The sequence below is a fragment of the Lagopus muta genome, chromosome 1, assembly GCF_023343835.1.
Source record: "Lagopus muta isolate bLagMut1 chromosome 1, bLagMut1 primary, whole genome shotgun sequence".
Lineage (NCBI taxonomy): Eukaryota > Metazoa > Chordata > Aves > Galliformes > Phasianidae > Lagopus > Lagopus muta.
Window position 1 is genome coordinate 114,786,070 of NC_064433.1, and position 15,547 is coordinate 114,801,616.

Genomic DNA, 15,547 nt, shown 5'->3' on the forward strand with positions numbered 1-15,547 from the left:
GCTTCCGCCGGCATTTTTTACAGAACATGTTAGTCACTGCTGGTAACATGACTCTTAGCATTTAGAAGTTTTATTGTTGATATATAGCGTAACTGTGCCCCTAGGAGTCCTAGGATACCACCACAGGGCCACCCGACAGGCCTGGGAGCTTCCTGGAAGGCTGGGTGTGCAGTGTGAGCAGCACAATCCTCGGGGAGGAGAAAAGAGGGAAAGGGAGGTTTGTGTCACAGGTTTGTGTTCGGGCTTATCCCTTGTGCCAGCTCTGCTTGCTTGCTGGTCTTGTGCCAGGACGTGATGGCCGGGGAAAGGAAATGGGATATAAAGCTCAGGCTGAGCTTTGTGCTGAATGTGAAAGCAAGCATTTCACGCTCCGATTGGTGTGTTCAGAAGAAGAGAAAAAGCTAAGCACCTAAAACTGGAATACATGAAGTTCTGCAGCAGCTGGGCGTGCTGCTGGAGCTTCAGAGCCAGGGAAGCTGCTAGGGTCAGGCCTGGGGTAAGATGAGGGCACTCTGAGGTCTGGCTCATTCCTACTCTACGGACCATCCACAGCCAGAGCAGGGACAGCTAGTCAGGGCCTTCCCTTCCCTGAGCCTCTTCCTAACATGGCTTTCTCTCAGAGACAGGACCATCAGAGAGTGCCACTAGATGTTAGTCTGGGCTTGGGGACAAAGTGGTAAAGGGACTAAACGTTTTGCCACCATGCCTATCAGAATTGCTGTAAAATGTTTGTTCTAGTGTGGACAGGGGAGAGGACACCTTGTCCTCCTTGGGGAGGGATAATCACTAACTTAGGGAGATCACTGTGCTTGAGTGATGGACTGGCTAAAGATTTTAAGCCAATACCCAGATATGAAAGGTCTGTTGCTTATTGGTGGAGCTAGTGGCTTGCCACGAACCTCACTAAGTGCCTTTTGTGAAGCTAAGAAAAGACACTGTGTGCCTCTGCCAGCTGCTGTGCAGCCACTTTGCACCTGTGCTCTCAGAGCACAGCATCTCCCACAGACTGATACAGTGGCTGTGAAGTGTTCAGGAGAGGCAGGAGCAGCTCCAGCCAAATTAATTGCATACAGCATCTCTGCTTGCATGAGCAGGTGGGGCTGGCTTCAGCTCAGGGAGTAACACAGACTGAGGGCCATGTTATTCTGGATAAAAGCATCACTGTCATAGAAATGCCTGACTAAAAATAACTAGCATGTAATAAACCAGAATTTTAGGTCAAAGTGGAATTATTCAGTGCATTCTAACACTGCTTCTGCTGTATCAGAAAGAGCTGGTTTGCCATCTCCCTGCTGTTAATACTGACAGGATTAGGGTGACTTTTCAGAATATTAAGCAGGCTTTCCAAGAGCTGAATGAATCTGTGCTCCCAGTGTTTGTTTTCAGGCCTTCTTACATCTCTGCCAGGGAAAAGGTCAGGTGAACTACCTTGTCTGAAGTGGAAATGCCCTTAAGGAGAATTAGAAGTGCCTCATTTTGAATTAGCATCTGATTACTGCTGCACTCTGTGGTGCCTCCAGCATTACTTTCCTGCCTTTTGCAAAAGGCTGATGACCGCATCCTCCTACACTACATGTCCCCATGCCAGAGCCCCCAGGGGTTCTCTGAGGCCTCTCTCCCTCTCTTCCCTCCCCCTCCTACTGTGCAGCCTTGTCTGTGGTGGTTGGCATAGTCCCACAGCAGCTCTGCAGCCACGCTTCCCTGTTGCTGCAATGAAAGTAGGAGGACTTAGGTAACTTCTGTTGATGCAAATTGACATTTTTCATGTTTGAACACAAACTCCTTTTCCTAAAATTACATATTCTCTGGAAGCTAGGAGATGAACAGAAAAAAAAAACAACCAACCAAATCAACAATCAAATCAAGTGGTTGATATTTAAACACTACCACTCTAACACAGGTAGCAAATTTCTAATCATTTCTAGATAAACACTGCTCATCAAAAGAAAGAAGCATATGAAGCATTAAAGGCAAACTTAGCAACAGTAGGATCACCTGTTTTAAGAAAGAGAGGTTAGGGGTTGCCTGTGTTGGCACTTTAAACCAATTAATCTCGAGGTGTTATTGACCTATTTAGCAAAATCAGGCTGAAGTGTCATTCCAGAAGCACAATGCTTCTGTACAATTTGAGAAAAAAACCTGATCTGTGGAGCAGTCAGTTTTGCTTTAGTAAAGTCATATTGAAAAAGCATAGCAGGTTTCTTTTAGGTCTGAAAAGTTCAAGCAATGCTTTGATTATTCAATTATATGAACCTAGAATCTATTATTAGTTAAAAGCATAGTCTAACAGGTAGGAAGAAGACAGATTATCAAAAGACATATTTTCAGAAATCAGCACTGATGAGGCCAGCAGCTGACCCTGAGAGGATCCAGGCAATCACAAATCACTGTGAATTAAGTGCTGAGTATCAGAGTGTATATAGTGCAGTTTAAAAAGTGGTTGCTGCTCATGCATCCATGTCTGGGGGAGTGAAGTGACTCAGGAGCTGTAGGAGGGAGTGACAGTTCTTAGCCTCGGGATGATTGATTTTTGCTGATTCACAGATGAGAAATACCCAAACTGCATCTAGAAACATCTGTTCCTGACTTCTTTAAAAAAGGCACCAAATATTCCTTGTTTGTGTCACTATGACCAGCTTGCATTTCTTCCCAGACCACAGCCATTTTTAGTACTGAGGCGCTGTGCTGCCCCAGCACACAGAGCAAAGAGGCCTTGTGGAGTGCAGTGTCCTTCCATGTCTGCGTGCCTCACTGAAATCCCTTGCCCTGGTTGTACTGCTGCTCACCTTCCTAAGTGCCTCTCTCCATACTGAGAAATATGGATGACTGAGGTTCTTAGTCCCAGCATCTTCTATACTCAAGGAGGGACTTCCATGCTTGACAAACCATGGTCAGGACAACTTCTTTCTTAATGTTCACAGCCAGACAATGCAGATCCCCTTATCCTCATTACTGCATGCATGCATCAGAAGCTCCTCACCTTCCTTCTGTAGGAAGAATCAGAAAAAATGTATGCTGAAGGCTGTATGCAAATTATTTGGAAATATGCAAATGAAATTGCTGCAAAGACATTCTGTTTCTTATAAAGCTGTGCAGGTCATAGCAGACAGATATGAAACTGAGACTAGGATAGAAAATTTGCAAGGTGTTTATAAGCAGGAAAAAAAAAAACAAAACTAGGGGAGGTTGCTTTCAACTCACACAGTTACTTCTGCTTTGCTTCAGACTATCTTCTAAAACCCACATTGGTAAGTTTATAGTTTAAATTCCAGTGAGGCTACCAATTCTTAGTAGACATTTCCTTTAAGAACTTCTCAGTATCCTTGATCTGTCAGCACTCGCTTAATTTAATTTCATTTCTCTCAGTGTAGACTTTTTTAAAATATTTTTTTACTTTACAATTTTTTTATACCCCTCTGACCTTGCAAACTTTTAGTGTGTTCTTCTTTGAAATAAGGGTACCATAAATATATCAGACAATTAAATCAGTGATATACTGAGAAGTTATAAGTTGGCTTTTTGTTCTTTCTTTCTCCTTTTAATTTAGGCCTCACCAACTGAACCTGAAAAAGAAGCTAGAGATCTAGTCATTGGAAAACCAATTAAAATGAAACAATTAGAACAATATGCAGTTTGTGGAACACAACTGCTAACATTTTGTCTGTTAGTCTATGGTCTACTGCAAAAAAATTTCCATGGTGTCCTTTGGACACACAGAAACCTTAAAGATTTGCACAGAACATATTCCTGTGGGCCAGAAAAAAAATGGAGAATGATAGTTGCTAGAATAATATTCACTAAGTCAACCTGAAACTATTAAAATAATAGATTCATCCTTCTGTAAAATAACACATTACTTCCCAGGCAGTCACATGATTATTTCCTAATGACTTCATCATAGATCTAAAGTACTGTGTAAAAGTCAATTAATTTGATGTCAGTTGTCATTACATGCACTGTAAAGGTTATTGAGCCATTTGTGTATTCAAAATAGTGTATTGTGCTAAAAGTTCAAAAGCAGTTGTAAGAAGATAAAATAGCTAGATAAAAAGTGACATTCAGTTTGTATCCCAGCTGCGTACTGTGAAATAAAGTTCCTCAGTGACCTGTTTCTTCATTCTGCTCATGCCATGATTAGCAGTGTATTGGAAAAATCCATGATCCATAGTCATGCAGCCTCTGATCCTTATCTAGGAATTGTGCTCGGCATATTTTAAACTGCAGTGGAGCAAAAGAAAATGAAAAAGAATATGTGATATTCCAAATAAAAATTAAACAAGGTATGTGAGTTTTATCACCTTTGTTCCAATTAACTAGCACTTTGATTTGCAAGTCATAAACTACTCAGTGGACTTAGTCATGAAACCCAGTGCTATTTGGCTTAAGTGATGACATCACATGAAAGACTTTAATAAAGAAAAGAAGGCAAATTTTCCCACTAATTTGATCAAATTAATTTAATTGAACAGTAACTTCAGTGACATGTTTGTGAAGCTGTGTGTTTAGGTGTTCCTACTTAAACTTCCGAATATGAGACATCCAAGTCTGCTGATTTGGTTGGTAGCATCTATCTGTGTGTCTGTTGTTATTATCGTTATTTTTATTATTATGATGATCCTCCATCCCTGGAGGTGTTCAAGACCATGCTTGAACACCCTGGGCAACCAGATCTAATGGATGGCAACCCTAACAATGACAGTGGTGTTGGAATTAGATTATATTTAAGCTCCCTTCCAACTCAAGCCATTTTAAGATTCCATGATTCTATTATTTTGCTCTTGATAGATGGGATAAGGATAGACCGTTTAGGAGAGACACTGTATTTATTTTTATTTATGTTTCATGACATGGAGACAGGATAGCAGTGGAGAAATTAAGTTAGAAGAATGATGTGGTCAAAACAAGGAATTAGAAATGGAGTTTGGGAGAAGATGTGAAAGGCTGAGAAGATGTGTAGTGCTTGAGAATGCAGAAGTTGAGAGCTTGGCTAAGAACCATGTGTATCTGTTGATGGACAGAAATTGGAAGTGGTGTGCAGAATAAACATAGAAGAGAAACAGGTGATAATGGCAAAAAAAAAAAAGTGGAATTGAGTGTTGATTTTCTTTTCCTTTTTCTTTTCTTTTCCTTTTTCTTTTCTTTTTTTTTCTTTTCTTTTCTTTTCTTTTCTTTTCTTTTCTTTTCTTTTCTTTTCTTTTCTTTTCTTTTCTTTTCTTTTCTTTTCTTTTCTTTTCTTTTCTTTTCTTTTCTTTTCTTTTCTCTTCTCTTCTCTTCTTTTCTTTTCTTTTTCCTGAGATATTTTTTATTATGAAAGTGAAGAGTTAGAGAATTTTAGGGGAAATGCGAAAGAAATGATACCAGAGACATAAAGCCTTGGAAACGAGGAGGAGATTAAATTAAAAAAGTAAGTGAACGTGTAGGAGAATTGCAGCAAGGAAAGGTATATTGCCCTGGAACCTGAAAGGTTGAAATCTAATTTTAGGGGGGGATGAATAGTGGTTCTGTGAAAAAAAATATAGGGGAAATAGGAAAAAGATGGCAAGGAAAATAACATGTCTGGAGCTTTAGTCCAATGAATTGCAGAAGTGGAGTCATTTAGCTACAGAGACTTGAGAGGACCTGATCAAAGCACAGGGAAAATCAATAACTATGTTATAGGAGAAGAGAAGGAGAGAGTAGGAGATAGTTTAAGATTAAAAAATGTTATCAAACTGGATGGACCTAGTGGCTGTTAAGAAACTCATGTTAGTGTTTGTTAGGGGCAGGTAGGAAAGAAACCCAGGTGGTGTCTGGACTGGAAAAACACAACGATAGATCAGAAAAGGATCAGCATTTAGTGAAAACAACTCTGCAGAGCTGACCAGAGCTGGCAAACACTGTGGATAAATATACAGTTAGGGGGTTGTGTGAATAATTACCATTGGATCTGCGGGTATGTAAGAGGCTGTGGAGAGAAAAAAGTGAAACTAAGATGAAAATTGAAGAAAAGACTGATGGGTTCAGATCACAGAAACTGGGAGGTATGAGAAGACCTTAAAAAGCTGCTCTCAGGAGAGGAGAAGGAATGTATAAAAGAGGGTGACTGAAATAAAACCCTTTTGTGCCCAAGAAACTCTAAAAGCCTTTTGATCCAGAACACACAATGAAAATCTGCAGTAAAAGGCAGCTGTGTGAGTAGTATCAATTGATAAGACATAATTCCTTAACACATTTTAAAGCAGAAGGAAATACGCATGTACTCCAAATGCATGCTAAACTTTGAGAAATGGAGTGGTCATTCCACAGATGATAAGAGAGGAAGTAGAAATGAGGTGTAATGGTTCTGATGCAGCCTGACATAAGTCACATCCAGGTTCCTCTTTTTGTCTAAGATTGCCACATTTCAGTATTTCCTCTAGATCTTCCTCTGGAGATTTTCCCACTGTGCTGTGACTCGGAGAGACAAAGCAACCAGGGTAAAGAGATCATGATATCACACCAAGGTTCTCTACATACTTAGATATGTGAAGTCATTTTGATTTATGGAGTGAAACAATAATAAAAAGAAAGAAATGCAGTTGACAATGGAAATGTGTATAGCCCCATAGCTGACTCTTCCAACATCCCTGTGAACATGGAGAGCTGGCAACTTTCCTGCAAGCCTCTTTTTTCCTGGGTCTCAACTCTTTGTCTTAAAAATGGAGATGGAGGAGAGAACTGAAATATATAGTCATGTCTCATTCCTTACTGGCATTTAAGAAAGAACAGTCATGGAGATGTAAAAGATTTTTGCAGGCAGAATGCATTGGAAATGATTTTTAACAATGTGCAATCAGATACATGTCTTTTATTTGTGTCACGTACCACATAATGGCATATACCACTATCTGCTGTATAGTATATGGTGTGCACACACAGACGTACTGCTGCTTGTGTATGCTGAGGTAGAATCCAGAAATATCAACGCTTTTGAAAATCAGGCCTGTAGATTTGAGCTGGCCATTAGGGTGGGACACAGGGGGAAAGAAAGAATGATTGACTTGGCTGAAGGCACAGTTCTGCAGAAGGCTTGGTATCCAGTTTCATGGGTCCCAATCCAGCATGCACATGATCCTTAAAGCTTACTGTGACTGCGTGCTGTTTCTAGACTTTGAAGGCACAGGTTTATGTAAAGCATACATTTGAGATGTGTCTTCATCTCCACTAATTAATATTCAATCTGAAGAAAAGAAAACTAAAGGCCAGCTCCATTTTTGCAGAAAAAGGAATTGATCTTGATTGTAAGGTAAAGAAGTCTGATGACTCTTTGGCATAATGTTCTGGGATTGTTTGGACTGAGTGCTAAGTTAACCTAATTTTAAGATTTCATCACACTTACTTTGTAAATAAGGATCAGTATCTTCAACAGAAAGAGGGGTCAGAATTTGATGCTTGTGTATCTTTGGATATCATGGCAAACGTATGGGAAACACATTTATCTGAATGCTTCTGCATTTGAGTAACTCTAGAAGTTATGGTTGCTCCCTACCTTGTCTAGTACAGATACTGAAGAAGAAAAATAAAATAGTCCTTTGCCTCTGACTAAGAGCTCTGAAGGAAAATAATAGGTACGCAGAACCACAAGCAGGAAGCACCTAGAAGTCACTGAGTATAGCCTTCTTTTCTTCCTGATCTAAATTTGTATGAAATTTTGTACAAGCTGCAAAAAAGCTGTGTAGCATAAACAATATTCTGAAGCCGTATTTAGCAGTGTTTCTTCTCTATGTCTCAACCTAAGGCTGAATTTTGAAGTCTCACTGATGCACATCCTTAAAACTCATTTGAATCACTTTTTTAATCTCTTCATTCAATTTGTCTGTAAATTAGAAGAAGAAAGCCTTACTACATCTGGCATGAAATACTTTGATGAATGTAAAACATCAGCTGCAAAGTTTCTCATTTCTTCAAAGTGTTATAAACTGTTAAAAAATACTCTGTAGAAACTGAAGACCTATTACAGTCTCTACAGAAACAAGTTGGAACTGGTCCGTAGTGCCTTGGGGTCTGAAAGACTTTGTATCACTACATGGTTCTCCTAATTGTCCAACTCCATTCTTGATCTCCTTGTGAAAAAAGGAATAGACAATTCTTCATAGAAAGTAATAAAGTGGATGAATCAATCAGTTTCTTCCTGAAAGTGAAATTTCAAATAGAATGAGAAGAGGAGGGCGTTTTTGCAGTCTTTCAGCCTGTTAAGTTTCTCAAAGGTATATTAGTGTGTACAAGGTCACTCACTGAAACTGAGTGACTTCCATTTTCTTCCCTTCTGTAAATTCAATTGTAAATGTAGTTTTGCTTTACTACAAAAAAGGAGAGACAACAGCCTAAAAAAAGAATAACATGAAGTTGAAGACTGTGGCTTGGCAGTAACCATTAAGGGTTTTTGTGCCTAATTGCAGAAATGAAACAGACTAAAGTCCTCCTTGAAAGACTCAACGGTGACTGGAAAACTAGCAAACATTTAGTCTATGAAAGACAGAAGGCCAAGCAGAACAAGATTAAAAGCCTTTTCATAAGAGTATTTTAAACAATTTGGTTTTACTCAGGTTTGGAGATTTTTTATTGGGTCATTTAACTCACGCATCCAGTGAGCATATTGAAAAAGGGCATTAATATTAAACAGGCAACAGCTGCATTGAACTTGAGAGCCAAATGACTAATTTTCAGGAAATATGTGAGCAGTGTTACTCACATTTACAGCATCACTGAATGTTGTGGCTATATTTAGGGTAGTGAAAATATATCTAAATATATAGCTAGAAATGTGTTCATTTTTGTGTTTCAATAAATTTGGCTTTAAAACCTTTTTATAAGGTTTAAGCTGTAATGCATTGAGAAACATGTTAAATAAATGGGCCTGTGCGGTGGTAACGTTAGTCCACAGCTCCTGTAATTGAAACACACTACATGACATGCTTTTAAAGATGGCATATGTCTTGTCTTAGATGTGTCCTGACTGTAAGATCTGATTCAAGCCGATTTCTACTGGGTGCCTTAGGCTCAGATGGATCACAGTTTTCAAACAAACCTCTTGTCCTCCCAAACAACCATGTGAATCTGACATATCTTTTCATTATGTATAAGCTCATAAAGGAATTGACATGTTGTTAGGACAAATTCATTGATTAATGTGAAAGTTTGGCTGAGGATAAAATAAATGTTTGAAAATGGTGTTGATTTTAAGTACTTAATGCTCCTGTCAGCAGGCAACAAAAAAAAAGAGAAGGCAAGACCAGGTGTGATACATGTGCAGATGAAAGTAGAGGAGGAAGAGCAGCCACTGTCGGCCATCACTCATGGCAGTGGGATGTCTGCTATGTGCAGCTCTAGGCTGCCAGAACATCTTTTAAAATTCCTCTTTTTCAGTCCCACTTGCTTTTGTAAGCCTTGGTGCTGGCTGTCTGTCCTGACACAGGCAGTGTTCTGGAAAGCAGACTTCCTTCTTGACACTAAAGGCTTAGCATGCCCTGGTGCAGAGGCTTAGAGTTCATTATTTGTACAAAAGTAGCTGGAGAATTACAGGTACTGTCAGATATATTTTCCTTTTGTCTCCATGGAAGTGAATGATGAATGGCTGAAGTGAGCACAGAGCAAAAGATGTAGGAACATACATTTGCCTAAGATGTGATCATGCAAGAACTGCCCATTAACCTAAAAAGTAATTTTTTTTTATACAGAATGGTTGTGAAGGGAAGATTGAAACTGGATGTGGTACTTGCTTAATATCTGGGTATGGAGAGAGACTGAAACAATGGCTCTGAGAAAAGAAGTCACCATTACACATGCCAAATGTAAGCCAGTATCAATTCTTTTTTGATGGATGGAATAGAAAGTGTGAGAGAGAGGCTGGCAAACTGAAATCTCACCTGTTGTTTCAAATTCGGTGAAGGCAGCTCAGCTGCAGGCTCTCCCTGGGGCTCAGCCAGTAGCTCCACCAACAGCTCCAGTCCGTAAGTCATATTTAGTCAAGCCCAATCCCTTTATTTCTTGCTGGTTTTACCTCCTCAGTGGCAGAGAGAGTGACTTGTGATACTGTTTATTTCACCACCAGCAGAAAGGTGTTTCCCCCAGCTCTACTTGCACATGTGCTGTGGCCCTTCAGGTGTGGCAGCTGAGGCAAGAATGCAAAGGGGAATGACTGATTGCATGCGAGGGCTTGGAAATTGAGGAGAAAAAAACACGGATCAATTTTTGAACAATTTTTCTGTCCCACTTCAAGCTGGAAGATTTGGGACTGCGCAATCCACTTACTAGCCAGATTCAAATTTCACACAGGATAATTTTCCTGAGCTTTTCCTGTGGCTGTATTTTGATGTGAGGATTTCTGAGCTTTAGCAGCTCTTAATTCTAGTTCAAATATTTGCATGATACAGCCCATGGAGAGGAAAGATCTCATTATTTTTGTTTGTTGGGATTCCACATTTGGCAGGAGCTGTAGCAAATGAATTGTACAAGGCTGGAAAAGGGCACATCATCATTCTGACGTGTGGTTCACACATCTCTTATGTTAAAATGCCATTACTTCTCAAAAAGCTTCTGCTAGGCAAACAAATTTTGGAGGCTTTCTGAGTGGCTGACATGCAGTCTCACTGATGGCTGAAGCTTTCGGCTTCTAGATGTTTCCAAAAGCAGGAAGACCTTCTAAACCCCCTGTGCTACCGTTAGCACTGTGGGAACCCAAGAATGTGGCAAGAAAATAGGTCAGAAGAAGCAAGTGTTTTGGGTACTAATCAGAAAAAATCATAGGTAAAGGATTTTAGCAGAATCAAGATTTCTTTATCTAACCCTGTTTTTAAGGTGATAGAACACTAAAATTGCAACAGATACAGTCCACGGCAGAGGCAAAGGGAAGTTGAATTAATCTTCTCCAAGCTCTTAGCAAGGACAGTTGATTCTCATTTGTGGGCTGTGAAAGTGACAGTTTTTATTATTTCCTAGGACTTAACAAACAGAAGGTGAGAGCAGAGGAGGAAAGGAAGACTCGTTTGTTTTTTTTCTGAGATAGAAATTCATGTTTATCAGCTCCCTTTTTCTAAGGACTCATTGAGACAGCAAGAAAGTTAAAACACCTTTGCTCTGCAGATTGGAGATAAACATCCTTTTTTTTTTTTTCCATGTAGTAAAAAGGAAACATTGCACATCTCTATTTCTGGAGTTGTCTGGCTAATTTACTGTGTGTAAGCATAATAACACAGTTATGTGCTGTCGTTCAATTATACTATATTCTCTTCAAAAAAGATATGCAGGCAAATGAGCTCCATTGCTTCTACTGCAAATGCAAATCCAGAAATCTCCACAAAGGCAGTAAAGTGGTGTAAATCCAGGTGAATTTGAACAAAAAAAATGTTGGGATCCCACAGATAATCAGATTGCTTCTCCTAATGGCCATGATACAGCCCCTGATTTCACAGAGCATGCCCAGATTAAAGACCCAGGGTAACTGTGTGCACTCCAAAATGGCTGTAAAGCAGGTAGGCAGGAAAAGCCTGTGAGCTCTGTAGCACTGCTAGATGCAAGAGGTATCCTAGCACCTGGGTGAGTTGGGGTGCCGGTGGGACAGGAGTAGACATACATAAATTGGAGTTGAGAAGAGGCTTGGCTGAGGAGAGGAACTTGTCCCTTGGCTTTTCTGCACCTTCACAACAGGAGCTAGCAGAGGAGCAATGTAACCAAGGACTGGTTTAGTCTGTGTGGTGAGCACATTTGCCGATACTGGATAAGGGAGGTGCAAATCGTCGCATCTTTGCCTCCCCAGCCGGCAGTACTGCTCTTATCAGACAAGAAATCTCCCAGCCACAGCGCACCTTCTGGATCTGTGTTGATGATATTGGATTGCCCATGACTAAGGAACGCGCTGTAGCCATGGGGCTTCGTAGGTCTTGTTGATGGTTGGACTTGATGATGTTGAAGGTCTTTTCCACCCTAAATTATACTTCTGTGATTCTATGACAAGCCGTGAAACCTGAAGGTTGGGAGATGTGGCCGAGCACATGCCAGGTCCTGTATTGTAGCCCTGATGCTGAGTGAGGGGTGATATTTAGGGTTTAATGTGTGTTAGACAAGCTCTGTGATTTTGTGGATGTGCGCTGCCCACAGTAGCAAGCACTTAATGCATCATTAGATTTTGCAATAATTGGCTATCACGAGCTCCTTTACAAGAGGAGGAGTTATTTTCTTGGCATCACATTTTGTGCAAGTGTGCCATTAGTCATGTGCCAGTGCCTCTATATTTGACCTGTTTGTTGTCTGATGTTTCAAGTGAATCCTACTTAAGATTTATTCTTTAATTTTCATCACGCCAATGTAAAACATACAGATTGAGCACACCTTTTGCCATCAGGTTGGAAAAAAATGCATCTTGATGCAAAAAGGCTGTCGAGATTTGAAACTTCTCAATGACAAATGATAGAGACACCAAATACCTTGTTCCTGCATATCACTACTTCGACTGTGATGTGCTTTTTATAAAACACTGTGGGTTTCATTCCTGTCCCCAGAATACCCTTGGAACTGAGGCATACAGTCCCAGCAGCGTTATTATGCTGACAGAAAAGATTTTAATTTTTAGACAGTTATAAAATATATGAATGCAGGCATAACGTCTTAATTGCATAATGTAATACCAGGAATAGCTCGCCAGTCATGTTAATCAGATCATCATTCACTCAAAATCCCAATCATCTGCAGGATCTCTTGTTTAAATGGAGGTCAGAAAAGACGCTGGCAGGTCAGTAATTAGTGCTGCTACTGAAAGCTGGTGCTCAGTGAATGGGACAGTAATTGGGAGTTGTATGAAATTTGAAATATTTTACATGAGTGGCTGGTACAATCTTGGTTTTTTTCTCGTGTTCCTATGAATTCTCATCCACTTGACTTTTTAATACTTTCTGATTTGAACGGTCCACAAACTAAAAGAAGAATTGTTTTCAAATCGTTAGCTCTTCAGTCTTTTTCAGTCAATGCAGCTGATGTAAAGTCAGTGTTTTCAGATTAATCCAAAGTCTGTACAGCAGTGCATCTGTTCCATTCAGTTATGTCCATTTAAAATAATTATAATAGAAATTCTGCCTTGCTGAGAAAGCTCCACGCAGCTGGAGTCCTCCTGTTAACCTGTATAAAACCAACAGGCAGCACATCTTTCTTGTTAGCAATTCTGCATAGTGTATAGATGTATACACAGTATATTTCAAAGCACCTGGATTCCTAGAAGTAACGTCAGGAGGACCGAAAAGATGAATAAGAGTGTTGTGTGCTCTTTTAGGAAAACTAATAAATTAAATAAGTGAATAATAATTACAGACCTAGCAGAATTGCTATTTTTTTGAATAAAGATTGTATAAATAACTATGCCTATCATTGGCAAGATTCTTGTGAATGTTGTGAACATCAAGAACCACGTTAGGATAAAGATCTAACAAAAAGCTGGTAGCTAAAACTGAGCTCATCAATAATTCAAAATAGTTCTGGGGAACGCCATGTATTTATGGGGAATACCTTCCTGGAGATGCGAGGCTGTCCGGGTGTGATTGCTGCTCTGTGCCACAAGGTGTCAATGTTTTACCAAAATCAGCTTGGAAAATCCGCTCTACGGGAAAATAGGCAAAAATTCATTTGCCTGGCATTTTAAGAACTGGGAAACATACACGGATAATTATATAGTTTCTAGCTGCATGAAGAATGTAGAAAATGGCAACCTGTCAAAGACTAAATCAGAAAGTGCTCCTTGACACCTATTAATCCCAGCGAGCTTTCAAGGTCTTCAGGCTGGTTTGTTTTCTCCTTCCTTCTATAAAGGCATGCAGCGTGGCCATTTGATTCCTGTACTTTGATATGTGGTAAGGGATTTTTTAATCAATTTTTTTTCTGTTTGTGAAGAGTAGGTGTGGCATTTGGAGCAGATCAGGTGCTGCCCCTCACAGGTGTGTGTCAGACCCACTGCCACTGTATCTGCCCCTTGCTGTTATGCTTGCTTTTGCTTTGCTGCCCTGTTACCTTCTGGACATGAGGACTGCTGTTGATAACACAGCAGATCCTAGGATACTGATCTGTTACAGGTAACAGTGCTGTTACAATACAGCAGGGCTACTATTAAATATATGGGCTCAAGTGTTAATAAAACAGTTTTCTGCAAGAACATCAGCCAAATAAGACTCCGTGATTATTAAACCTTTGGGGAGATTTTCCAGGTAGATACCTAGCTGGCAAAACATAGTTAAATTTATCAGAGAAAGCCTGTGGGGGTATTCATCATTTCTGTAGGGCTTCTCTAGCACAGTGCTGAGAGCTGGCTGCTCAGCCAGGATTTCCCCTCTGCTCTGAATAGGGACTACAAAGGAAGCTGCTCAGGCATTGCATTATTTTTTTCTGTGCTGAAGGCAGCCAGAAACACTATTTCTAAAGGAGTTCATTGTGTAAAAGCCTTCAGAAAAGCTAGGGGATGAAAGAGAGAGGGAAAAGGAGAGAGCAAGCTGAGTTGGCATTTACTTGCAAGGCTGGAAGAAGCCCTGGGAAAAAGGATGCACCAAGAGAGTTGTAAGGCATAGCACATGGGAGGCAGCACAGTGGGTGGGCAGGTATTTGTTGGGATTTTCTGCCCAGGTGCTTATGTCCTTGGAGAGGACACTTGAGTTTCTTAACATCAGATGTGTCTCTGAATGGTTGAGTAGGAAAGTTTGCTATGTTAGCAGGAGCCTCCTGGTGCGTAATGCGGGCATTTGCCATTAGACAAAGGATGATTGAGTTCTGAGCCATGAAAGCCAGATACAGCCAACTTGTATATATCCATGTATTATGAATGTAGCAACTTAATGAAAAAAAATATCTCTTTTGCATTAGGTTGTACCACTGACAACAGAAAATGGATATTAAAGATAGCGAGTAGATCCTCCATTTTGCAGTCTGTCTTGGAAATTTCAGTGTACCTATCAAAATTTCAAAGCCATCAGAAATGTTCTTTCAAACTGGAATGAAGAATGCTGACAGAGTAGCATACAAAAAGCTTGTTGAAAGTAATGATCTGAGTTGTTGCATCTTCTGTAGACAGACAGTGACGCACTCTGAAGAGCGTACAGGTATTTGATAAAAGGGAATTTATCCAAAGGTTTTTACAGGATTACAGAAAGATGTTAGGGTGTGTGCTAATTATCAGTTGGGCCTGCCATAAGGAAAGGCTCTATTGCCTCAACTTTTCTTGTAAGTTTTATCACTGGTGACTTATAGATATGATATTTGAGCAGTCAGAGAGCAAAGCTCTCTGAAAAAAGAAAAAAATCAAGGATTTTTTCTATAATTCAGTATTGATACTAAAAGTAGTAAGATAGCACATAGATTCTTTCCTGTTCTTCTTTTTTCACCAATGAATGTGCTAAACATACACTTTGATCTTATGCACTAGGCAAACTAAACTTTGCATGATGTTTCCTGTGGGGATGTCACCTCACAGAGCATGCTGACAGCAGCACCAGCAGTATGGCATCGTCTGTGTTATGTCCTGAAATCCCACCTGTTCTTGCTATTAACCCACACATGT

General features: G+C 40.0%; 1 protein-coding gene across 1 annotated transcript in view; it reads right to left on the reverse strand.

Annotated features, from left to right (window-relative positions):
- Nucleotides 1–2,915: 2,915 nt before the first annotated feature.
- LOC125686137 (maestro heat-like repeat-containing protein family member 1) overlaps nt 2,916–15,547 on the reverse strand; it is a 33,422-nt gene continuing 20,790 nt past the window's right edge. Inside the window, exon 5 of the mRNA XM_048929827.1 lies at nt 2,916–2,987. Coding sequence (XP_048785784.1) covers nt 2,977–2,987 — 11 coding nt within the window. The 3' untranslated portion in view covers nt 2,916–2,976. The remainder of the gene's footprint in view (nt 2,988–15,547) is intronic.